This window comes from Felis catus, chromosome D2 (assembly GCF_018350175.1).
Source record: "Felis catus isolate Fca126 chromosome D2, F.catus_Fca126_mat1.0, whole genome shotgun sequence".
In the NCBI taxonomy this organism is placed as follows: Eukaryota; Metazoa; Chordata; class Mammalia; order Carnivora; family Felidae; genus Felis; species Felis catus.
Genome location: NC_058378.1, coordinates 78,375,446 through 78,401,217, shown reverse-complemented (window position 1 = coordinate 78,401,217; position 25,772 = coordinate 78,375,446). Strand labels below are relative to the sequence as shown.

The 25,772-nt window shown below is 53.3% G+C and overlaps 1 protein-coding gene across 1 annotated transcript in view; it reads right to left on the bottom strand.

Moving 5' to 3' along the window:
- The window catches only part of DMBT1 (deleted in malignant brain tumors 1), a 93,250-nt gene that overhangs the window by 50,657 nt on the left and 16,821 nt on the right, over positions 1–25,772 (bottom strand). Inside the window, exons 5-20 of the mRNA XM_045040780.1 lie at positions 24,190–24,501; positions 22,883–22,930; positions 21,106–21,144; positions 19,024–19,053; positions 18,136–18,177; positions 17,091–17,414; positions 16,255–16,284; positions 15,616–15,642; positions 12,671–12,994; positions 9,826–10,149; positions 8,998–9,027; positions 8,354–8,380; positions 5,410–5,733; positions 2,565–2,888; positions 1,737–1,766; positions 1,093–1,119 (exon numbers count right to left, since the gene is read on the bottom strand). Of these exons, the coding sequence (XP_044896715.1) occupies positions 1,093–1,119; positions 1,737–1,766; positions 2,565–2,888; positions 5,410–5,733; positions 8,354–8,380; positions 8,998–9,027; positions 9,826–10,149; positions 12,671–12,994; positions 15,616–15,642; positions 16,255–16,284; positions 17,091–17,414; positions 18,136–18,177; positions 19,024–19,053; positions 21,106–21,144; positions 22,883–22,930; positions 24,190–24,501 (2,262 nt within the window). The remainder of the gene's footprint in view (positions 1–1,092; positions 1,120–1,736; positions 1,767–2,564; positions 2,889–5,409; positions 5,734–8,353; positions 8,381–8,997; positions 9,028–9,825; positions 10,150–12,670; positions 12,995–15,615; positions 15,643–16,254; positions 16,285–17,090; positions 17,415–18,135; positions 18,178–19,023; positions 19,054–21,105; positions 21,145–22,882; positions 22,931–24,189; positions 24,502–25,772) is intronic.

The window sequence follows — 25,772 nt, the reverse complement described above, 5'->3', positions numbered from 1 at the left end:
TTGGGGGGTAGCGGTTATGCCCAGAGACCCAAAGAGCAGAAAGCAAGCACTATTTGGCCATTGGCTACAGTCCTGAGTCACACAGACCATCATCCCCGTCCTACCGTAGGACTGAAAGAAGCAGGAGCAGACACCCCTACGGTCCCTACGGAAGACGAGCTCCCAGGCTCTGGGGGCAATCCAGGCCCTCTCAGTTGCTCCACGGACACTGCACTGTCAGCACAGAACTGGACCCGAAACCGGAGGACAGCTCCAGAGTAGAGCGTGACATGGCCTGACACCCCTGGGAGAGGCAAGCTTCTGTGCCTGGACTGGGCAAATGTGGGCAGCATTCAGCAGAGAGCACTTGGGACGGAACAAAGCTCTGACAGGGAAGAGCCTCTTTCGGTCAGAAACCGCTTGCCTTGAGTTGTAGGTACAGACACCATCGGTCCTATGAAGTCAAGTGGCCAAGACCCCTGTCCGTGAGGGTCAAGGAGGCCCTAGTAGCACATCTTGTCCCTGTCTCCTGAGGAATAGGACGGTGGCCATGGGGACCCTGACCCGGGAATCAGAGCCCATGCACATGGTTCCGGTGACTCATCTCTTCCCAAGCAGGTATCAGAGGTCTCCCAGCACATGTCAGCCAGAGAATGGGTGACAAACAGAGTCCTTCTCCTGGTGGCATGGGGACCTGGCGCTGGCATCGGCCCCTCATGTGCACAAAGCACGGCCATAGTGAGCCCGAGCACATCAGAGAAAATGGTGCTAAGACAAGCACTGTGAGCAGCCGGTCCTGGGACTTGTACATCCCGTTGTTCCTGAAGCTAGACCCACCCACCACTGATGTCCTCATTATGGGAGACACTGACTCTCTCCTAGCATAAGACAGGTGGAGCTGGGTTCCGGTCACTTGCGAACAAAAGCATCCTGACTAGTAGATCCCACAACCGGTACGTGGCAGGAAATCATAATTCTTGTGGGGAAACAGAACGCCCCACACTGACTACGGTGGTTAGGGCGGAAGCCGAACCCACATTTAGGAATTTTTCCCTTCGCCAGTTGGTTATGGTGTTGATGATAATATTTCGGCAGGAAATCAAGGATGCTTACCGTACGAAGGACTTGTATACCACCAATCTGGAGAGACAGAGAGAGAGAGACAGAAACAAAACGTAGAATTAGAAAGGAGGGGGAGTCAATCAAGGTTGGCTCAAGGGACTATCAGGTGGGGCCAGTGGTGGTGATATCTGAGGAGTTCTGCCGGATAGAGGAGAAAGGGGTCTCTGCGAAGAGCCTGCCAAGAGGCAAAATCCCACAGTCGAATGTCCACCACAACGGCAACGAGGTGGTGCCAGGTACAGTGGTAACTGCCGTGCTATCATGACACTGTTGTTGGGAAATGCATCGCGTAGGCTCCACGTGGGGAGTAGGACGTGAAAACATCTCTATTCTCCCAACACATGGAGCGTTTGGTCCAGACAATGCAATCCAGCAGAAATGTTCCCGAGACAGCCTGCCTGTCACCTAAAGTCTTAGTGAGGACTGTGTACCCAGAGGACTCTTATTTCACTGAGCCAGTAAGGACAGTCCGTGTGTTGTCAGCTCAACTGGAAGTGTCTACATAACTGAGAGGGACCAGGGAAGGGCCAGGAGAGACAAAAGCTCCAGAGTCCCCCTTCGAAGTAAAGTTTGGGGCCAGGGCTGGCTTACAAGAGGAGACAGATGCTCAGGAGTCAAGAGGCAGCAGAACTCACCTGGTGTGGTCGTGGGCTGGGACTGGGCAGCTGTGAAGAGACAAGAGCACGTGAGACACCGCACAGAGCTGCCCCAACCGGACGCAAGGGGGAAGGGTCTGAGCGGGTCAGATGCCATCGATGCTGGTCCCCAGCCACGGAGGGTAGGGCCCGTGACATCCACACCCTGGAAGGACGACCCTCTTCAAAGGGCCAGGCACACCAAGAACATGATTTCCCATGTCAAGGTGATTGGCTCCATGGCTACGAGCGGTGAGCGAGTTGACACAAACCCAACGTGTGCCTTGAGCTTTCAGCCGCTCACCACGGCAGCAACACCGAGGCGTCCAGCCCCCGCCAACATGCCACGGCTGAACTTTCAGGCCTAGGCACGGCTCATGACAAGGTTTGTCTGGCAGTCATTGCAGAAGCAGCTGGCCCATCGCACCACAGACCCGCCGCACGGACCGGGCATCACCCCTCCAGCGGGGGACATGCAGTCAGGGGCTCAGGACCCCAAACCCGCGGCGGCCGTAGCCACACACATACAGGTTGGTCCCGGGCTCCCCGCGAGAGACCCCCGTTCAGCAGGCTGATCACTCGCCGCCACCTGCAATGTTGCAGGAGGGCCAGTAACGGCTTCGCGGGGACTGGCAGTTTGGCACGTGTCCTACTTTGCCATCTCCACACCTGGCAGCCTGACAAAAACTGACACTGACACTGGGGGAGAGTAGAGGAGACGTGAGGAAGACAAGGATGGTATAAAGAGCTTCCAACGATCTGATCCGAACAGGACGTCTCTCTTCCCTACCCGACAGCAAGAGAAACTCCCAACGACGAGAGGCTCACCTGAACAGATGACACTGGCGTCCTCACCATGGGCACAGTTGTGCGAGTTCCAGCCGTTGTGGGGGCAGCGCCACAGGTAGGACTCTTGCCCGGAGCAGCGCACGTTGTCCAGGACAATGGGCCCCGAGCCCTGACCAAAGCGGGCACTTCCCGGGGCCGACACGGCCCAGCCACAGCCCAGCTGCCTGCACACCACGTTGGCGTCATTGATGTCCCAGTCGTCGTCACACACGGTGCCCCAGGAGCCTTGGTACAGGACTTCCACGCGGCCCTGACACCGGTCACCTCCATTCACCAGCCTCAGGGACAAACCTGCCTCGTTCCCTAGCAAGACAAAGAACAAAACCCACTGTCCATGTCTATCTTCTGGCCAAAGGCTTAAGGCTTGGTCCACACTCAAAAGCTTGCTCACGGCCAGTCTTCCCCGGGCATCGTTCCCTTTCGAACATGCCAAGAGCTTAATCTTCAGCCCATGCACCCTGAGAGCTGAGACACCTAGACAGACCTGTCCAAAGGATGCCACGATGCAGGAAAGGACGCTATGACGCAATGCATGTGAGGAGGAAGACAACCCCCATCCACGCTGGGCATGCTCACGAGGGCATCTTCCAGCCATCGCTGTCAGGCCGAGACCACTGCCCTGTTGGGCAGCTTGTTGGCTTCTGTAGGGTCCTGCCTGGGTTCGGGCAGAGCCCCACGACCTGCTTGCAACGTGGCAAGAAAGGTGGAATACTAGCACATGGGCCCCCTTCTTCCCAAGGCTACGCTCCACGGCCTGCGAGCCACGAGAGAGGTCTCAGGAGATTGGACAGACCTCCAAGCATTACATTAACCTCCTGCAGAATGGTCAGCACTGAACATCGATCCCACTGGAGTCAGGGGGCTATCCGCATAGCGTCTGACCTGGGATCTGAGAGTCACCTCTTTCTGCTACCAAACACAAACACACACAGAGGGGCAAAGAGAGCAAAGACACACCCCGAGTCTCCTCCTGTGACTTCCATAACCAACCTTTATGTAGAAGGAGAGTGAGCCAGGGGCTTGGGTACGAATATTTACTCCTTGTTGGTCTTATAGGTGGGTAGACAGGGGGGCCAGGTACCCAGAAGTCGTGACAGAGGGAAGAGCGAGAGGTAGACATCTCGGGAGGGAGTCTTCGAAAAGAGTGTGTGGCGGGCCTCTTGACCACTGACGCCTGCAATTGTCACCTTGCTGCACAGGCCTGTTGCTCGGCCAGCCCTGTTGGGATGAAGGCTCTGCAGGAGGACCACCTGGTCCGTCCACACCCATCTCGAAACCTGGCGTGTCATTGTCTCCCTCAGAGGGCCCTTGCATCCTACCCACCCTGAGGTATGCATGCCTGAGTGGTGCTGGGTCAACCTGAAATGAGTCAGGTATCCCAGTGCCTGTAACACACCATCACTTGTTACACTTTCACCCCCAGGGCGCTGTTCATCTGCTTTGGATGTATGCACGGGACACAGATGAATCTGAGGGCGTTCCACACAGCGAGCGATGGAGAGAATCCAGCATGCTCTGAGGTCCCTTCAGGAGAAGGGCAGTGGTCATCCGTGCCCACTGTTCCAGCCAACGTGTCGGCCCAGACTGCATTACAGCTGAAATCCAAACACAGAGGCCAGGTCCCTGAACCTGCACGCAGCTGTCTCCTGGGACAGCCTGAAACAACTAGATGAAACCTCCTGGGCTGATGGCCAGACGGGCCTCTGAGAGCTCCAGGTCTCTTTAAGAGCCACTGTGGTGACTAACCGACAAGCAGAAACACGGGATACCCATAATTTCGACCAAGAGCGGTGCTTCTCCCTGAGCGCTGAGAAGAAGGATGGGAACCATGAAAAGAGACATTCCCAGTGGGGTCACCTGAGACTCCCCCGGGCAAACTGTAGATTGGGGTGAACGGCTGTGATAGAAAAAATCCTCAAGGCAGACGCAAAAGCACACAGGTGCTCCAACTGGATCAAAGGTTGAAGAAATCAGCCTAATCTCACAAGCAGATGACTCCACGTGTCCTTGGGCAGACACAGCAAGGGCCCTCCATGAATCTCTCAGTCCTCTGGGAGCCCCACCCTACGTCCCACTGCCATTGCCTGCCTTTTGCTGGGCCTGAGGACTGGCTTTCCGGCAGACGGAATGCCACCAGCAGGCCCACGAACACCCTCAGAACCACTGCATCCACGCCACGTGGAAACAGCTAGAATGGGTTGGACAGTTATGCTACGAAGATCCCCAGCCTCTCATCCCAGGTGCCACGCGCTCAGCCTCGACAAGGTTTCACAGGCTTTCTGCAGGGGGCCAAGCCCAGGCCCCGGGGTCCTGGGTGGCTCATCAGTGTTCCATGTACCACTCACCAGCCATTCCCTACATCGATCCCCTTCTCCACTACTATCACTGTCGCCCCCGATGCGCAATCTAGACTGCAATCCTGCTCTCTAGGTTGGCTTCATGCAGGACCCAGAAGCAGAGGGCCACGAAGGAGTGAAGGTGGCTCATCTTTCAACCACATTCCCAAAAGGTGCACCTTGAGAAAAGGGCCCTAGGAAATCAGGTGTGGACTGAGCAGATGATCCAGCTGACAAGCAGGGGGTCATTTTGCCTGCCCACCGAATGGTGAATGCACCTTGTCACCCACAGTGTCACTGATAATCCCAAGCAATTTCTGTCCACAGAAAGAGGGCAGCCGCCCCTGTGGTCCACCTCTGTGGCACTCCAGGGGACAGCTGCGCCCAGGAGACCTAGAGACACAGATATCCAGGAGAGATCGGGCGGGGACCCTGGAGAAAGGAGTGTGTCGGTTCTCAGTATTTGCCATGAGAGTTTGGAAGTTCACCTGAGCAGATGACACTGGCGTCCTCCCCATGGCGACAGTTGTGCGAGTTCCAGCCGTTGTGGGGGCAGCGCCACAGGTAGGACTCTTGCCCGGAGCAGCGCACGTCGTCCAGGACAATGGGCCCTGAGCCCTCACCAAAGCGGGCACTTCCCGGGGCCGACACGGCCCGGCCACAGCCCAGCTGCCTGCACACCACGTCGGCGTCATTGGTGTCCCAGCTGTCGTCACACACGGTGCCCCAGGAGCCTCGGTACAGGACCTCCACGCGGCCCTGACACTGGTCACTTCCATTCACCAGCCTCAGGGACAAACCTGTCTCGTTCCCTAGCAGGAGACAGGAAAGTTATCTTTCTCTTCCTCCCTGGAGGAAAAGCCCCAGGGTCTCAGTGGACAAGAATTACTTCAGGGACCATGACTTCTGCATGCAGGTTAAGGTTGCCCAGCACAGGACTCTCTGAAGCCTGCTCGCCATTATTCCTCATCGAGGGGCTATTCAGATACCCTGGAGGGTCACGCGGTTTACGCATGTGCACAGTTTGGTGGCCCACGATGTCAGCATTGGGATTGCTGACTGGTCATGGGAAGCAGGGGCGAAGGGTGAAAGCCAGCCGCCTGCCTCCCTACCTCGATGACCAACCCAAGCGCCTACATCAAGCCCACAGTTCCTACCCAGCCACCATCAAGAAACCGTCCCAGACCTAGTGCTTGCAGACTCCACCTTCCCCTGACCGTCCTATATCGTGCGCCCTACTACTGGGCCTGAGGGTTCTCGTGAAGGTTCCTTTATGCTGACCACTGACTCGTGTCGCTCTTAAGCCCCGAGCTTGTACTCAATCTGAAACAGTCCGTGAGCCCTCTGAATATGCTACCAGTGGGCAGGACTAACGATCACTGACTCTGAGCTGTGCACACCTACAGCAGCCCGGACCTGTGGGTGGCAGAAAAGAAACACAACACGGCAGCCTTAGGTCTGCCGGCAGGAAGGTCATTTGCCAGGTTCAGCACGACAGCACACCTCATGAGTGATCGGGCTCACCTGGACCCAGCCCTTTGCACCCTGTGAGCTGGGCTGGGGCGTGACCATTGTCTGGTTCGCATTCTTTCAGGCATGCGTTCAATGAGACCTCTGGTCTCCAAAGAAGATGGACACATGCAACAAACCCATGAGAAGACGACCGCTTCCCCTGTTTTCCGTTAGGAAAAGGCAAATCCTATCCACAGAGAGATGACTACAATGAAAGTGACAGAAGAAGTCGTGGCGTTGAGGATGTAGAGAAAGCACAACTTCCAGACACTGCTAATGGCCCCCTACGTTGGCGTGGCTACTGTGGCAAACAGTTCAGTGCTTCCACAAGGAAGAAACATAACGTCATCACTTGACCCACACATTCCACCCCTAGGTATATACCCAGGCGATCTGTAAACAGCTGTTCAAATATCAAAATTGTACACAGCAGTCATGGAAAGGCTATTCAAATGAGTCAACGATAAAATTAATCGACATGGCCTTCAACCGATGCATGGTTTAAAAAAACAAAAAAGGCTAGGGATTCATGGGGCCACTGTGTACGTGTGCCATCACGGTGAACCTTGAGAGAGTCTGCCATTGAAAGAAGCCAGCCACAAAAGGCCACGTGAGCACGAATCCATTCATACGAAAATGCCAGAGTAAATAAATCCTTATTGATAGAAGGCAGACAGGTGATGACCAGAGAGAAATGGGATTGGGTGTGAATGGTAACGGCATGGAATCTTCATCAGGGGCATGAACAATTCTGGAAGTAGATACTGTGACGGTGGCACCGCTCTGACTATCCTAAAAACTGCGGACTCTAGACCTTAGGCTGGAGAATTGGGGGGTAGCGGTTATGCCCGGAGACCCAAAGAGCAGAAAGCAAGCACTATTTGGCCATTGGCTACAGTCCTGAGTCACACAGACCATCATCCCCGTCCTACCGTAGGACTGAAAGAAGCAGGAGCAGACACCCCTACGGTCCCTACGGAAGACGAGCTCCCAGGCTCTGGGGGCAATCCAGGCCCTCTCAGTTGCTCCACGGACACTGCACTGTCAGCACAGAACTGGACCCGAAACCGGAGGACAGCTCCAGAGTAGAGCGTGACATGGCCTGACACCCCTGGGAGAGGCAAGCTTCTGTGCCTGGACTGGGCAAATGTGGGCAGCATTCAGCAGAGAGCACTTGGGACGGAACAAAGCTCTGACAGGGAAGAGCCTCTTTCGGTCAGAAACCGCTTGCCTTGAGTTGTAGGTACAGACACCATCGGTCCTATGAAGTCAAGTGGCCAAGACCCCTGTCCGTGAGGGTCAAGGAGGCCCTAGTAGCACATCTTGTCCCTGTCTCCTGAGGAATAGGACGGTGGCCATGGGGACCCTGACCCGGGAATCAGAGCCCATGCACATGGTTCCGGTGACTCATCTCTTCCCAAGCAGGTATCAGAGGCCTCCCAGCACATGTCAGCCAGAGAATGGGTGACAAACAGAGTCCTTCTCCTGGTGGCATGGGGACCTGGCGCTGGCATCGGCCCCTCATGTGCACAAAGCACGGCCATAGTGAGCCCGAGCACATCAGAGAAAATGGTGCTAAGACAAACACTGTGAGCAGCCGGTCCTGGGACTTGTACATCCCGTTGTTCCTGAAGCTAGACCCACCCACCACTGATGTCCTCATTATGGGAGACACTGACTCTCTCCTAGCATAAGACAGGTGGAGCTGGGTTCCGGTCACTTGCGAACAAAAGCATCCTGACTAGTAGATCCCACAACCGGTACGTGGCAGGAAATCATAATTCTTGTGGGGAAACAGAACGCCCCACACTGACTACGGTGGTTAGGGCGGAAGCCGAACCCACATTTAGGAATTTTTCCCTTCGCCAGTTGGTTATGGTGTTGATGATAATATTTCGGCAGGAAATCAAGGATGCTTACCGTACGAAGGACTTGTATACCACCAATCTGGAGAGACAGAGAGAGAGAGACAGAAACAAAACGTAGAATTAGAAAGGAGGGGGAGTCAATCAAGGTTGGCTCAAGGGACTATCAGGTGGGGCCAGTGGTGGTGATATCTGAGGAGTTCTGCCGGATAGAGGAGAAAGGGGTCTCTGCGAAGAGCCTGCCAAGAGGCAAAATCCCACAGTCGAATGTCCACCACAACGGCAACGAGGTGGTGCCAGGTACAGTGGTAACTGCCGTGCTATCATGACACTGTTGTTGGGAAATGCATCGCGTAGGCTCCACGTGGGGAGTAGGACGTGAAAACATCTCTATTCTCCCAACACATGGAGCGTTTGGTCCAGACAATGCAATCCAGCAGAAATGTTCCCGAGACAGCCTGCCTGTCACCTAAAGTCTTAGTGAGGACTGTGTACCCAGAGGACTCTTATTTCACTGAGCCAGTAAGGACAGTCCGTGTGTTGTCAGCTCAACTGGAAGTGTCTACATAACTGAGAGGGACCAGGGAAGGGCCAGGAGAGACAAAAGCTCCAGAGTCCCCCTTCGAAGTAAAGTTTGGGGCCAGGGCTGGCTTACAAGAGGAGACAGATGCTCAGGAGTCAAGAGGCAGCAGAACTCACCTGGTGTGGTCGTGGGCTGGGACTGGGCAGCTGTGAAGAGACAAGAGCACGTGAGACACCGCACAGAGCTGCCCTAACCGGACGCAAGGGGGAAGGGTCTGAGCGGGTCAGATGCCATCGATGCTGGTCCCCAGCCACGGAGGGTAGGGCCCGTGACATCCACACCCTGGAAGGACGACCCTCTTCAAAGGGCCAGGCACACCAAGAACATGATTTCCCATGTCAAGGTGATTGGCTCCATGGCTACGAGCGGTGAGCGAGTTGACACAAACCCAACGTGTGCCTTGAGCTTTCAGCCGCTCACCACGGCAGCAACACCGAGGCGTCCAGCCCCCGCCAACATGCCACGGCTGAACTTTCAGGCCTAGGCACGGCTCATGACAAGGTTTGTCTGGCAGTCATTGCAGAAGCAGCTGGCCCATCGCACCACAGACCCGCTGCACGGACCGGGCATCACCCCTCCGGCGGGGGACATGCAGTCAGGGGCTCAGGACCCCAAACCCGCGGCGGCCGTAGCCACACACATACAGGTTGGTCCCGGGCTCCCCGCGAGAGACCCCCGTTCAGCAGGCTGATCACTCGCCGCCACCTGCAATGTTGCAGGAGGGCCAGTAACGGCTTCGCGGGGACTGGCAGTTTGGCACGTGTCCTACTTTGCCATCTCCACACCTGGCAGCCTGACAAAAACTGACACTGACACTGGGGGAGAGTAGAGGAGACGTGAGGAAGACAAGGATGGTATAAAGAGCTTCCAACGATCTGATCCGAACAGGACGTCTCTCTTCCCTACCCGACAGCAAGAGAAACTCCCAACGACGAGAGGCTCACCTGAACAGATGACACTGGCGTCCTCACCATGGGCACAGTTGTGCGAGTTCCAGCCGTTGTGGGGGCAGCGCCACAGGTAGGACTCTTGCCCGGAGCAGCGCACGTTGTCCAGGACAATGGGCCCTGAGCCCTGACCAAAGCGGGCACTTCCCGGGGCCGACACGGCCCAGCCACAGCCCAGCTGCCTGCACACCACGTTGGCGTCATTGATGTCCCAGTCGTCGTCACACACGGTGCCCCAGGAGCCTTGGTACAGGACTTCCACGCGGCCCTGACACCGGTCACCTCCATTCACCAGCCTCAGGGACAAACCTGCCTCGTTCCCTAGCAAGACAAAGAACAAAACCCACTGTCCATGTCTATCTTCTGGCCAAAGGCTTAAGGCTTGGTCCACACTCAAAAGCTTGCTCACGGCCAGTCTTCCCCGGGCATCGTTCCCTTTCGAACATGCCAAGAGCTTAATCTTCAGCCCATGCACCCTGAGAGCTGAGACACCTAGACAGACCTGTCCAAAGGATGCCACGATGCAGGAAAGGACGCTATGACGCAATGCATGTGAGGAGGAAGACAACCCCCATCCACGCTGGGCATGCTCACGAGGGCATCTTCCAGCCATCGCTGTCAGGCCGAGACCACTGCCCTGTTGGGCAGCTTGTTGGCTTCTGTAGGGTCCTGCCTGGGTTCGGGCAGAGCCCCACGACCTGCTTGCAACGTGGCAAGAAAGGTGGAATACTAGCACATGGGCCCCCTTCTTCCCAAGGCTACGCTCCACGGCCTGCGAGCCACGAGAGAGGTCTCAGGAGATTGGACAGACCTCCAAGCATTACATTAACCTCCTGCAGAATGGTCAGCACTGAACATCGATCCCACTGGAGTCAGGGGGCTATCCGCATAGCGTCTGACCTGGGATCTGAGAGTCACCTCTTTCTGCTACCAAACACAAACACACACAGAGGGGCAAAGAGAGCAAAGACACACCCCGAGTCTCCTCCTGTGACTTCCATAACCAACCTTTATGTAGAAGGAGAGTGAGCCAGGGGCTTGGGTACGAATATTTACTCCTTGTTGGTCTTATAGGTGGGTAGACAGGGGGGCCAGGTACCCAGAAGTCGTGACAGAGGGAAGAGCGAGAGGTAGACATCTCGGGAGGGAGTCTTCGAAAAGAGTGTGTGGCGGGCCTCTTGACCACTGACGCCTGCAATTGTCACCTTGCTGCACAGGCCTGTTGCTCGGCCAGCCCTGTTGGGATGAAGGCTCTGCAGGAGGACCACCTGGTCCGTCCACACCCATCTCGAAACCTGGCATGTCATTGTCTCCCTCAGAGGGCCCTTGCATCCTACCCACCCTGAGGTATGCATGCCTGAGTGGTGCTGGGTCAACCTGAAATGAGTCAGGTATCCCAGTGCCTGTAACACACCATCACTTGTTACACTTTCACCCCCAGGGCGCTGTTCATCTGCTTTGGATGTATGCACGGGACACAGATGAATCTGAGGGCGTTCCACACAGCGAGCGATGGAGAGAATCCAGCATGCTCTGAGGTCCCTTCAGGAGAAGGGCAGTGGTCATCCGTGCCCACTGTTCCAGCCAACGTGTCGGCCCAGACTGCATTACAGCTGAAATCCAAACACAGAGGCCAGGTCCCTGAACCTGCACGCAGCTGTCTCCTGGGACAGCCTGAAACAACTAGATGAAACCTCCTGGGCTGATGGCCAGACGGGCCTCTGAGAGCTCCAGGTCTCTTTAAGAGCCACTGTGGTGACTAACCGACAAGCAGAAACACGGGATACCCATAATTTCGACCAAGAGCGGTGCTTCTCCCTGAGCGCTGAGAAGAAGGATGGGAACCATGAAAAGAGACATTCCCAGTGGGGTCACCTGAGACTCCCCCGGGCAAACTGTAGATTGGGGTGAACGGCTGTGATAGAAAAAATCCTCAAGGCAGACGCAAAAGCACACAGGTGCTCCAACTGGATCAAAGGTTGAAGAAATCAGCCTAATCTCACAAGCAGATGACTCCACGTGTCCTTGGGCAGACACAGCAAGGGCCCTCCATGAATCTCTCAGTCCTCTGGGAGCCCCACCCTACGTCCCACTGCCATTGCCTGCCTTTTGCTGGGCCTGAGGACTGGCTTTCCGGCAGACGGAATGCCACCAGCAGGCCCACGAACACCCTCAGAACCACTGCATCCACGCCACGTGGAAACAGCTAGAATGGGTTGGACAGTTATGCTACGAAGATCCCCAGCCTCTCATCCCAGGTGCCACGCGCTCAGCCTCGACAAGGTTTCACAGGCTTTCTGCAGGGGGCCAAGCCCAGGCCCCGGGGTCCTGGGTGGCTCATCAGTGTTCCATGTACCACTCACCAGCCATTCCCTACATCGATCCCCTTCTCCACTACTATCACTGTCGCCCCCGATGCGCAATCTAGACTGCAATCCTGCTCTCTAGGTTGGCTTCATGCAGGACCCAGAAGCAGAGGGCCACGAAGGAGTGAAGGTGGCTCATCTTTCAACCACATTCCCAAAAGGTGCACCTTGAGAAAAGGGCCCTAGGAAATCAGGTGTGGACTGAGCAGATGATCCAGCTGACAAGCAGGGGGTCATTTTGCCTGCCCACCGAATGGTGAATGCACCTTGTCACCCACAGTGTCACTGATAATCCCAAGCAATTTCTCTCCACAGAAAGAGGGCAGCCGCCCCTGTGGTCCACCTCTGTGGCACTCCAGGGGACAGCTGCGCCCAGGAGACCTAGAGACACAGATATCCAGGAGAGATCGGGCGGGGACCCTGGAGAAAGGAGTGTGTCGGTTCTCAGTATTTGCCATGAGAGTTTGGAAGTTCACCTGAGCAGATGACACTGGCGTCCTCCCCATGGCGACAGTTGTGCGAGTTCCAGCCGTTGTGGGGGCAGCGCCACAGGTAGGACTCTTGCCCGGAGCAGCGCACGTCGTCCAGGACAATGGGCCCTGAGCCCTCACCAAAGCGGGCACTTCCCGGGGCCGACACGGCCCGGCCACAGCCCAGCTGCCTGCACACCACGTCGGCGTCATTGGTGTCCCAGCTGTCGTCACACACGGTGCCCCAGGAGCCTCGGTACAGGACCTCCACGCGGCCCTGACACTGGTCACTTCCATTCACCAGCCTCAGGGACAAACCTGTCTCGTTCCCTAGCAGGAGACAGGAAAGTTATCTTTCTCTTCCTCCCTGGAGGAAAAGCCCCAGGGTCTCAGTGGACAAGAATTACTTCAGGGACCATGACTTCTGCATGCAGGTTAAGGTTGCCCAGCACAGGACTCTCTGAAGCCTGCTCGCCATTATTCCTCATCGAGGGGCTATTCAGATACCCTGGGGGGTCACGCGGTTTACGCATGTGCACAGTTTGGTGGCCCACAATGTCAGCATTGGGATTGCTGACTGGTCATGGGAAGCAGGGGCGAAGGGTGAAAGCCAGCCGCCTGCCTCCCTACCTCGATGACCAACCCAAGCGCCTACATCAAGCCCACAGTTCCTACCCAGCCACCATCAAGAAACCGTCCCAGACCTAGTGCTTGCAGACTCCACCTTCCCCTGACCGTCCTATATCGTGCGCCCTACTACTGGGCCTGAGGGTTCTCGTGAAGGTTCCTTTATGCTGACCACTGACTCGTGTCGCTCTTAAGCCCCGAGCTTGTACTCAATCTGAAACAGTCCGTGAGCCCTCTGAATATGCTACCAGTGGGCAGGACTAACGATCACTGACTCTGAGCTGTGCACACCTACAGCAGCCCGGACCTGTGGGTGGCAGAAAAAAAAACACAACACGGCAGCCTTAGGTCTGCCGGCAGGAAGGTCATTTGCCAGGTTCAGCACGACAGCACACCTCATGAGTGATCGGGCTCACCTGGACCCAGCCCTTTGCACCCTGTGAGCTGGGCTGGGGCGTGACCATTGTCTGGTTCGCATTCTTTCAGGCATGCGTTCAATGAGACCTCTGGTCTCCAAAGAAGATGGACACATGCAACAAACCCATGAGAAGACGACCGCTTCCCCTGTTTTCCGTTAGGAAAAGGCAAATCCTATCCACAGAGAGATGACTACAATGAAAGTGACAGAAGAAGTCGTGTCGTTGAGGATGTAGAGAAAGCACAACTTCCAGACACTGCTAATGGCCCCCTACGTTGGCGTGGCTACTGTGGCAAACAGTTCAGTGCTTCCACAAGTAAGAAACATAACGTCATCACTTGACCCACACATTCCACCCCTAGGTATATACCCAGGCGATCTGTAAACAGCTGTTCAAATATCAAAATTGTACACAGCAGTCATGGAAAGGCTATTCAAATGAGTCAACGATAAAATTAATCGACATGGCCTTCAACCGATGCATGGTTTAAAAAAACAAAAAAGGCTAGGGATTCATGGGGCCACTGTGTACGTGTGCCATCACGGTGAACCTTGAGAGAGTCTGCCATTGAAAGAAGCCAGCCACAAAAGGCCACGTGAGCACGAATCCATTCATACGAAAATGCCAGAGTAAATAAATCCTTATTGATAGAAGGCAGACAGGTGATGACCAGAGAGAAATGGGATTGGGTGTGAATGGTAACGGCATGGAATCTTCATCAGGGGCATGAACAATTCTGGAAGTAGATACTGTGACGGTGGCACCGCTCTGACTATCCTAAAAACTGCGGACTCTAGACCTTAGGCTGGAGAATTGGGGGGTAGCGGTTATGCCCGGAGACCCAAAGAGCAGAAAGCAAGCACTATTTGGCCATTGGCTACAGTCCTGAGTCACACAGACCATCATCCCCGTCCTACCGTAGGACTGAAAGAAGCAGGAGCAGACACCCCTACGGTCCCTACGGAAGACGAGCTCCCAGGCTCTGGGGGCAATCCAGGCCCTCTCAGTTGCTCCACGGACACTGCACTGTCAGCACAGAACTGGACCCGAAACCGGAGGACAGCTCCAGAGTAGAGCGTGACATGGCCTGACACCCCTGGGAGAGGCAAGCTTCTGTGCCTGGACTGGGCAAATGTGGGCAGCATTCAGCAGAGAGCACTTGGGACGGAACAAAGCTCTGACAGGGAAGAGCCTCTTTCGGTCAGAAACCGCTTGCCTTGAGTTGTAGGTACAGACACCATCGGTCCTATGAAGTCAAGTGGCCAAGACCCCTGTCCGTGAGGGTCAAGGAGGCCCTAGTAGCACATCTTGTCCCTGTCTCCTGAGGAATAGGACGGTGGCCATGGGGACCCTGACCCGGGAATCAGAGCCCATGCACATGGTTCCGGTGACTCATCTCTTCCCAAGCAGGTATCAGAGGCCTCCCAGCACATATCAGCCAGAGAATGGGTGACAAACAGAGTCCTTCTCCTGGTGGCATGGGGACCTGGCGCTGGCATCGGCCCCTCATGTGCACAAAGCACGGCCATAGTGAGCCCGAGCACATCAGAGAAAATGGTGCTAAGACAAGCACTGTGAGCAGCCGGTCCTGGGACTTGTACATCCCGTTGTTCCTGAAGCTAGACCCACCCACCACTGATGTCCTCATTATGGGAGACACTGACTCTCTCCTAGCATAAGACAGGTGGAGCTGGGTTCTGGTCACTTGCGAACAAAAGCATCCTGACTAGTAGATCCCACAACCGGTACGTGGCAGGAAATCATAATTCTTGTGGGGAAACAGAACGCCCCACACTGACTACGGTGGTTAGGGCGGAAGCCGAACCCACATTTAGGAATTTTTCCCTTCGCCAGTTGGTTATGGTGTTGATGATAATATTTCGGCAGGAAATCAAGGATGCTTACCGTACGAAGGACTTGTATACCACCAATCTGGAGAGACAGAGAGAGAGACAGAAACAAAAAGTAGAATTAGAAAGGAGGGGGAGTCAATCGAGGTTGGCTCAAGGGACTATTAGGTGGGGCCAGTGGTGGTGATATCTGAGGAGTTCTGCCGGATAGAGGAGAAAGGGGTCTCTGCGAAGAGCCTGCCAAGAGCCAAAATCCCACCATCAAATGTCCAGCACAACGGCAACAAGGTGGTGCCATGTGCAAGGGTAACTGCCATGCTTTCATGACCGTGTTGTTGGAAAACGCATCGCGTAGGCTCCACATGGGGAGTAGGACGTGAAAACATCTCTATTCTCCCAACACATGGAGCGTTTGGTCCAGACAATGCAATCCAGCAGAAATGTTCCCAAGACAGCCTTGTCTGTCACCTAAAGTCTTAGGACCGTGAACCCAGAGGACTCTTATTTCACTGAGCCAGTAAGGACAGTCCGTGTGTTGTGGGCTCGACTGGAATTGTCCACATATTGAGAATGGTCAGGGAAGGCCCAAGTGGCAGAAACAGTCCACTGTTCTCCACTGAAACTACTGACTGGATCCCCAGGTAGGCAGTACCCTGACTGAGATACTCAGGAGACAAGAGGCAGCAGAACTCACCTGGTGTGATCGTCGGCTGAGACTGGGCAGCTGTGAAAACAAAAGTACATGAGACACAGTGCACAGAACTGATATGACTGGACACAAAGGTAGAGGACCTGAGGAGGTCACAACCTTTGAAGCTTGTCCCCTGCCATGAAGAGCAGGGCACAATCCACCCACACCCTGGAAGGATGCTCCTTGTAAAAAGACCAGGAAGACCACAAATATTATATCCAATAGTAAGGTGATTAGCTTCATGTCTACACGTCATGACCATATTGAAGCAAAAAAGATCATCTCTGTAGAGCTTTTGTCAGCCTGCTGCAGAGGCAAGTGCAAGGAGCCCAGCTTCCACCAAAAGGCAATGGCTGATCTTTCAGGCCTAAGCAGGAGTCATGACAAGGTTTGCCTGGCAGGAATTGCAAAAGCGGCTGTCCTTCGCAGCACAATCCGGTGCACGGACCAGGCATCACATTTCTCGGGTGGGAGATGCAGTCAGGGACTCAGGACCCCAAGCCCAGGGCCAGCATAGGCACACACATACAAACTCTGTAATCCTAGCCGGGATCCCCATGAGAGCCCTCCATTTTGCAGGAGGATCTTTCGCTGCCTGATGCAGCGTTGCAGGAGGCCCGTAATTGTTTCATGGAGACTTGCAGTTTGGTTCTTCTCCTAATTTACCATCTCCACACCTGGCAGCCGGAAAAAGCTAATACTGATTCTAGTGGAGAGTTCAAGAGACTTGAGGAAGACAAGGATGGTATAAGTAGCTTCCAATGAGCTGATCAGAATGTGAGGTCTCTCTTCCCTACCCCTACCCCCAAAAGACAAACACCGAATGATGAGAGGCTCACCTGAGCAGATGACACTGGCGTCCTCACTATGGCCACAGTTGTGCGAGTTCCAGCCGTTGTGGGGGCAGCGCCACAGGTCGGACTCATGCCCAGAGCAGCGCATGTTGTCCAGGACAATGGGCCCTGAGCCCTGACCAAAGCGGGCACTTCCCGGGGCCGACACGGCCCAGCCACAGCCCAGCTGCCTGCACACCACGTTGGCGTCATTGGTGTCCCAATCATCATCACACACGGTGCCCCAGGAGCCTCGGTACAGGACCTCCACGCGGCCCTGACACCGGTCACCTCCATTCACCAGCCTCAGGGCCAAACCTGCCTCACTCCCTAGCAAGACAAAGAACAAAACCCACTGTCCATGTCTCTCTTCTGGTCATAGGTTTAAGGCATATTCCAGACTCAGGGGCTTGCTCATGGCCAAAGTGCCCTGGGCATCATTCACCTTTGAACATGCCTAGAGTTTAATCTTCCTCACAGGGAAATAGTGGAAACATCCTATACATCCTGGGCCTTAGGATATTCTGATGCAGGGAAGCACCTTATGATTCAATCGAGGTGAGTAGGAAGATAACCCCAAACCCCACTGGGCCTGCTCAGGATCGAGCCCCATAACTACTGGTTGCAAGCCAAGACCACTGCTCTGTTGGGCAGCTTTTTGGCTTCTGAGGACCCCTGATGTTTTCTGGAAAAAGCCCCAGGACTTGATGGCAACTTGGCACAAAAGGAGCAGTACCGTCATGTTGCCCCCTCTTCCTGAGGCCCCACTCCATAGTGTGGGAGCCACGAGCAAGGTCACAGCAGGACTTGTGAGGGCTCTAAGTATTACATTAACTCCCTACTGGAGACTCTTCACTGAACTGCATCCCATGATTCCCCTGATTCAGGTGGCCAGCCCCCTAAGATCAGACCTAGGGTGTGAGAGACACCTCTTTCTACCACCAAACACACACAGGGACAAAAATAATGAAGGGCACACCCTGCGACTTCTCCTGTCACTTCCAAACCCAAACTTTATCTAGAAGAAGAATGAGTCAAGGGGATCATTTACCTATATTTGGTGTTACAGGTGTGGAGGTGGGGAGCCAGGTGCCTGGAAGTGATGACAAAGGGAAAGGCCAGAGTTAGACATCATGGAAAGCAGTCTTTTAAAATAGTTTTTGAGGCAGCTGACAATGCACATTGCAGCCTGCCACCTTGCTTCTATTTGTGATACACAAGCCTCCTGCTCAGCCAGCTCTCTTGGGATCAAGGCCATGCAAGAGCACAACCTGGTCTGTCCACATCAGTCTCTAAGCCTAGCATGTTCTTTTCTCCCTTACAAAGCCTTTGCCACCTCCCTGCTCTGAGGCATGTAGTCTGAGCAGTTTCCCACACTCTGAAGCTTGGGCAAAAAGAGTCAGGAGCATGGTGGGTTGACTTGAAACCAGTCAGGTATCTTGGTACCCGAAACTTGCCATCAGTTATTACACTCCTATCCCCTGGGCACTGTCCCTGCCACTTTGGATATACATGTGACCCTGATGAATCTGAGGTTGCTGAAAGCAGTGAGTGATGAAGAGAATCCAGCCTGCTGTCCCTTCAGAGGAGGTTAATTGTCATCCGTGTCCACTCTCCCACTCATCATATCAGCCAAGATTGCCTTACAGCTGAAATTCATGTAACGCAGGGCCAGTTCCCTGAACCTGCAGGCCGCTGTCTCCTGGGACAGCCTGAAAGGACTGGATGAAACATCATGGATTGATAGACAGATGGGACTTTAGAATCCCAGGTCTGGTTAAGAACCACCTGTTGGGGACTCTATGATGGGGGTGGGGGACAAAGCGTGTACATAGGTTCTCTGAAGAACAGTGGTTCTCCCAGAATGGGTAGAAGAGGCATTGGGGGGGGGGGGGGGATGAAGAAAAGGAACATTCCAAGTACGGTCATAAGGACTCACCTGGCTGGCTTGTGGACTGGGTGTGAGTAGCTGTGAGAAAGAAACTTGAGGTTAGACACAAAGTGACCGATGCCCCAACTGGATCAAGCTGGAAGATTATGAGACTATGCATACAGAGCTGATGACTTCACGTGCCCTCAGTTAGACAGAGCCAGGGCCCTCCATGAATCTCTCCATCCTCTGGGAGCCCCACCCTATGTCCCACTGCCATTGCCTGCCTTGCTAGGTCTGAGGGCTGACTTTCCAGCAAGCAGAATGCCACCACCCTGCCTGCAACAGGCTGCCAAATCATTGTGTTCATTCAGCATGGGAACAGCAAGAATGAGTCTGGGCAGTTATTCTAGGAAGACTCCAATTCCACCAGCCCAGGTGCAATGCTCGCAATCTTTACAAGGCCTCTTGGGCTTTCTGCAGGGGTGAAGCTCAGGTCCCTTAGTCATATGTGGTTCTTCAGCATTCTATGTACTACTGAGCGGCCATTCCCTGCACCTTCCCCACTCCCAACTGCTATTCACTACCTGCCCAAATGCACAGTTTGGACCGCAATCCTGTTCTCTGAGTTTGCCTCACTGATGACCCAACATAATTTGACCACAAAGGGGTGAAGGTGGTTCGTTTTCCAACCACACACAAGATGTGTGCCTTGAGAAAGATCGTCCTGGGAAATTGGTGGTGTACTGAGTAATAATTCCACTGAGAAGGAATAATGGCTCAATTTTTCTGTCCACTGAATAGTGGATGGTTCCTTTCACCCACAATGGCATTGTTGCTGCAAAGTCATATTGGTCCTTCTCTGTTGTCCTAATAGGGGAGGAGAACATACTCTACCCTTTCTTTCTTATTGTACATCAGTTGCCTGCTATCTCCAGGAAGCCTTAGGAGGCACAGGATATCTCAGAGAGGGTTGGATGTGGGCCTTGTAGTATGCAGTATGTTTGTTCCCACCAAAGACCACTTCAAGAGAGAGCCAGGAATATTTGTTTCCCACCTGAACAGATGACACTGGCATCCTCCCCATGGCCACAGTTGTGTGAGTTCAGCCATTGTGGGGGCAGCTCCACGGGTAGGACTCATGCCTTGAGCAGTGCACATTGTCCAAGACAATTGGCCTTGAGCCTTGACCAAACTGGGAATTTCCTGGGGCTGACATGGCCCAGCCACAGCCCAGCTGCCTACAGACCATATTGGCATCATTGGTGTCCCAGTCATCATCACACACAGTGCCCCAAGAGCCTCAGTACAGGACCTCCACGTGGCCCTGACACCGGTCACCTCTACTCACCAGCCTCAGGACCAAACCAAATTCAGTCCCTAAATGAAGGCATAACATTTCTCTTACATGTTGCCACAAATGACAAAGTCTTAGGACTCTATCATATTCATAGTGCTTCACAGTAGGTGAAGGTCACTGACAGTTTTAACTAGGCTGGACTCTTAAAGTATCATGAGTTAGAATTCTTCAAGGTTAAAAGGACAGTGACTTCTCTCCCCAATCTAAGCCACTAGAACTTCAAGGGGAAGTAAATGCACCTTAGTTTGTAGCCTTGAGAGGGCTTAAAGACTATCCACAAGTTTTTTGTCTGAGCAGAACAGGGACACAGCTCGACCCATGACTGTCCCATGCTGAAGAGAATTCTTCTCTAATGACACCAGGATGTCTTGTGAGTTCTCATACATATCTTGGGCTCTAAGGTTGGCTTAGAAAACATTTTTCACATGCTCCTTCTGGCTCCATAGTCAAGTCTTTGGGGCTAGAATGGCTGTGACCAGTGCGTATTTGTGGGATGAAACAGGTAACTCTGTAGTCTAGAGACTGATTCCACTGGTCTCTGACCCAAGGCACCCAGGCTCCTAGAGATCCCATATTTCAACTGATTCCTCCCCACCCACTAGGGATGGACAATGAAGGAAGCTCCAACTCAAGCTGGGCCCTGGGTCACAAGGGACCTTCCTTTGTGTTATATGCATAAAACACTCTTTCTCACCCCAGTTCCTAGAATTCTTCCTGAATAAGAGTGACACCCATGTATATATTTGGCATCATTACCCACCAAAAAGGAGCCAAATGAAATTAATCATTACCTATTGCACCAGTAGTCCCAGTATCCTCTGTAGTGCTATCTGCATAGATAGATTATAGAAGGAGGGGGGAAAAACATAAAATGTAAAATTAGGTCCCTTCTGAGGAGAATCAATAACTGGAAGTAAAATAGAACCTGCTAAGGAAACATTATTTCTGACCTGGATTTCATCTTGCTATGTGACTTTAGAAAAGGGAACAAACCTGTCTAGCCTCAAGCTCTTTCATTCTAAAAGACTATTTTGGAAGAAATCTCTCTTCATTAACCTACTGACCTTGATTCTGACCATCCCACACGTGACCTATGCAGGGCTCCAGGGGACAGATGTAAAAATAACTTTTCTAATCCTTATGCTTCTAACTGATTTCTCTTGTCTAATTGCATTGGCTAGTATCTCTTACACAGTGTTAAATGACAGGGGTCCCAAAGGCCATCTTGCCTTGTTTTCTACTCTAGTGAAAATGCTTCTGATGTTTACCCATTAAGTAAGATTATGGCTTTAAACCTATGATTTTCACATTGTTTCAAGGAGCTGTGGTGTTCGTCCAAGGCCCCAGCAAGATCCTACCTGGTGCTGGGACCTGAAGAAGAGATGACCTGATTGCTCCTCTTAACCCACTCTCACTAAAGCATTCATTTTGTTTCTGAATTCCCTATTGGACTTCTACCTGAGGTCTTTTTGGATCTAGAGAAAGTTGACTCCCACATCTACCCCACACTGGAGGTCCTGACAAGAGTAGGTCTATGTAAGTCCTATATGCAGTCTTGTGTCGTAGTCAGATATTTAAGCCCCTGAGTTCCTCACCTGCACCCCTGGGTGGACCAGTTGTACCAAAGAACTTGTCAGGCCCAGCTGTTACTCCTAATACATAGTCAGAGGAAACCACTCTAGAGAGGAGCAGGTTCTCCTCTTACACCTGCTACAAGTAAGAATCTTGGGAAGACATGGCTAAATTTAACAAAGCCAGTGTCCTCCTCAGCTCTGGTGACATCTGTGTCCTTAATCACAGGGAAGAGAAAGAGGTAAAGTCAGACTTTACCCCATGGTCTTTAGGGACAGGAAAGCATAATGCCTGAGGAACAGAAATGCCAGACATGTGTACCATTAAGATTCCCAGCTGATCCATGCTGACTCCTAGTCAGGGGCCTTCATGTGAAGGCTCTCCTTCTTTTTGTCCTAGGGTCAACATTTCCCATGTGATATGGCAGTGACTTTCCTTCCCAAAGCCCAGGTTGCCAGAAACTCGAGCTGTATTGACTACCTCCCAGCTGTTTCATTGGAGGTGCCCCCAGGGGGGTGCATGGGACCTCTGACGCCCATAAGCTGAAAGACCATGGTTACTTTATACTGAGAAGGAACCAAGTTGGTCTGATATGGGCTCAGGAAAATGCACGAGCATGCAAGGATGCTACCCCAACAGGTTTGCACTTGCCTCTCCAGGCCCTGCAGCCAGAGATCCAGCACCCCAGCCTGGCCAGGCACCAACGTGCAGTGGTGAGGACCACAGGGGTAGGCCCTGAGCATGAGCAACAGGGCCTTCCTGGAGACAAGATGCCAAGCTCCACCTTGGAACTCCTTGGAAGTGCCTGTGCAGGTCAATCCCTCCCCAATCTCAGGGACATGGTCCCATTGAGGCCTGAGGCCTTGTTCAGAGGTTCCCTCTTTGTTGCTGAGCACCCCTATCTCTTACACCTTTTGCACCTCTTCTGGATCAGAGATGGCCCCGTGAGTACAGTAAGGTAATGAGCCCATAGTGATCCCATATAACAAACGTTACCTTCTACCGCAGCTGTTGCCAGGGATGCCTCCGTGGGAGACAAAGAAGCTAGAGTGGAGAAAGGAAGAGGTAATCAGTATTGGCTCTCATTTGAGAAGGGGTGGACTTCTGTTTCCTTAGCTCTGAAATAAGGGCTGTATGCAGTGATCCGGAAACCCCACCCACTGCTGACAGGCTCCATTTCTTCCTTACGAAACAGAATTCCTCTCTCTGTCATTTCATCAGCCCTTATTCAATGCTGGAATGCCTCCAGAGATGTTCTTTGTTCCTACCACCAACCCCCGCCTCCGCCTCCACTGTCTCCATCCAAAAAATCACCCAGTTGACTAACAGCCCCACCTGATTTACAAGGTCGCATTTCCAGTACAAACTGCCTATTTCTATAGCTTACCCACACCCTTAAATGACAAGTATCTACCATCACTGAGATATTCCTGAGGAGGTGGCCCCAACTAAGAATAAAGGCAGTTTTTTCAAAGATGCATCCCCAAATGCTGAAATAAACCACTCCAAAGTGACTGCTTGGAGGCCCACACTTTCTGGGGGAAGCCATTCTCAAGTGATGGATTATCTGGGTCACGTCCCATGCACGGGGGCATGTGCACACACCGGTCCACATAGCAAATGCCAGAGGTCACTCTAAAGGTGGATAATTTATCTAGGAATCCCCCTTTGGGGGACACATTGAGTGTTATCCTCAGGGTTTCTTTGTGGATTAAAAGACCACTTGGTGCTTGAACACCCACCAGCATTGTGTGAACAAGGAGAAACTCAGCATTGGCGTGTGCTAGGTTGAGCCAAGGAGAGGTTCTCTCTTCCACTGTGAGTGTAAATATCTTTTGCTTGTCATTTAATCCCCAGTAAAGAGAATATACTGGTTACTTCAGTGTTTGGTTTTGGTATAGATTTAAGTTTTAAGGACCAGAAGTCCCTAGTCCTTCTCTCCTGACTTTAAAAGGAGGAGATAGGGCCACATAGGAAGGCATTTGGTCATCCCAGGCCAGGGATCATCAGAACGATACCACTGGGTGTTGCATTGACAAACTCTGGAGGAGCCTGTGATTGAAACCCACCTGCACCGCTTCCCAGCTTTAGGACTCCAGACAAGTCACTTGCCTTCTCTGAGCCTGGGATCTCACCCTTTCTGAGTGAAAAGGAACCTGCCCTCTAACATCAAATAAGACATGGCTTAGAGTAAAGCAGGTAAACTGCAAAGTGCTGTGGGCATGCACCGTGATGTAGAGGTCAGCAGGAGCCTCTGCCATCCAAGGGGCACAGGCGACCACACGAGGCGAGGTCAGCTCTACCTGAGCACACAACTCCAGCGTCTTCCCTGTGGCCACATTCATGGTTGTACCACCCGCTGTGGGAGCAGCTCGACAGGTAGGGCTCCCATCCTGAGCAGTATACAGAGCCCAAGAGAATGTTCCCCGAGCCCTGACCAAAGTAGGCCCCGCCCGGGGCCAACACCGCAAGGCCACAGCCGAGCTGCCGACAGACAACATCTGCATCCTGGGTGTCCCAGTCATCGTCACACACGGTGCCCCAGTAGCCTTGGTACAGGACCTCCACGCGGCCCTGACACCGGTCACCTCCGCTCACCAGCCTCAGAGGCAAACCTGCATTGAAAGAATGGAAAGCTCTCGTCCTCTCTCTGCCCCCTTGGCTTTCACTCACCAGTACCCCGTTCCCCTCCTCCTTCTGACCACTTCCCCATCTCCTTCACCCCTGTTTCTCCTCTCCCAGCACCTTACATATTGCTGCCCTGCCACACGCTGTCTTAGCCCTCTTCTCATGCTATCTTCCCCCTGAATGAGCTCATGTGCTCTGAGAGCTTTCCAGGAGGAGGGACCCCCATAGCCACCTCTCCAGTGCTGATCAACCCCTACAAGCCCAGCCAAGCTCTAGACCAATATTCCCAGTGACCTTCTGGATATCCGGGCCCTGCTGTCTGGTACCCAACACAGTCTCTTTTGTCTACTTCAATCATGGAGTCACCATGCTCCACATGAGCAATGTTGGAAATCTGGTTGCTATATTGGATTCCCCCTCTTCTGTACCTCTTGTATCCAATGTATCAACAGGGTTGTCTTTCCTTTTATTCTCACTGCCATTTTGCTAGATCTTTCTTCTCCTGAACCTGGCCTACTCCAGGGCCCTGTCAGTGGACTTTCCTGCCCTCTGCCCCTCTCTCTTGAATCCATCCCATTGATGGATTCCATAAGCATTTATGGAGAGCTTACTCTATGCCCCCTCCTCTGCTGATGGGATTGATCTGTTTCCCCCTGGAATGTCCCAAGTCTTGTTTTCATAAATTGTGAATATGTTCAACTCATTTTCCTGCTCAAAGCACCTCACTGTATTCTCCACTTGATCAGGGTCAAGTCTTGGATGGCATTCATCCAAGAGTGGGCCTCAGGTCACCTTTCAAGCCTCCTGACAGAGCCGGGTTGCCACCGTCATGGGCACCTTGCTCCTGCCTGACATGATCCTGCTGAACCACCTGCGCTATGGGAGGAAAACAAGCAGCAGGGTCTGAGGAATCCAGCCCAACACTGTGACAGCAGGAGCTCGGTCTAAGGTGTCCTTTTCAATGGTTGGTTTGTGGTTATGAGAAATTTATGGGGGGGGGGGACCAGAGAGGGTGGGATGGGATGGAAGATAAGGGGGCAGGTGGTTGCTGTGGTCTTTATAAAGGAAGGAGTCAGAGAAAGAGAGAGGAAATGCCAATTGGGCTGTTTCTAGAGTATTCTAGAGGTGCGTTCCAGGCCTCCTCAGTCTTTCCTGCTGCCCCTTCACTGCTGTGAATGTCCCTGCAGAAGATCTCTCAGTCTCCCTGCCCTCAGCTGCCCTTTACTGGTGGTCAATCACCAAAAAACTCCCCTCCAGC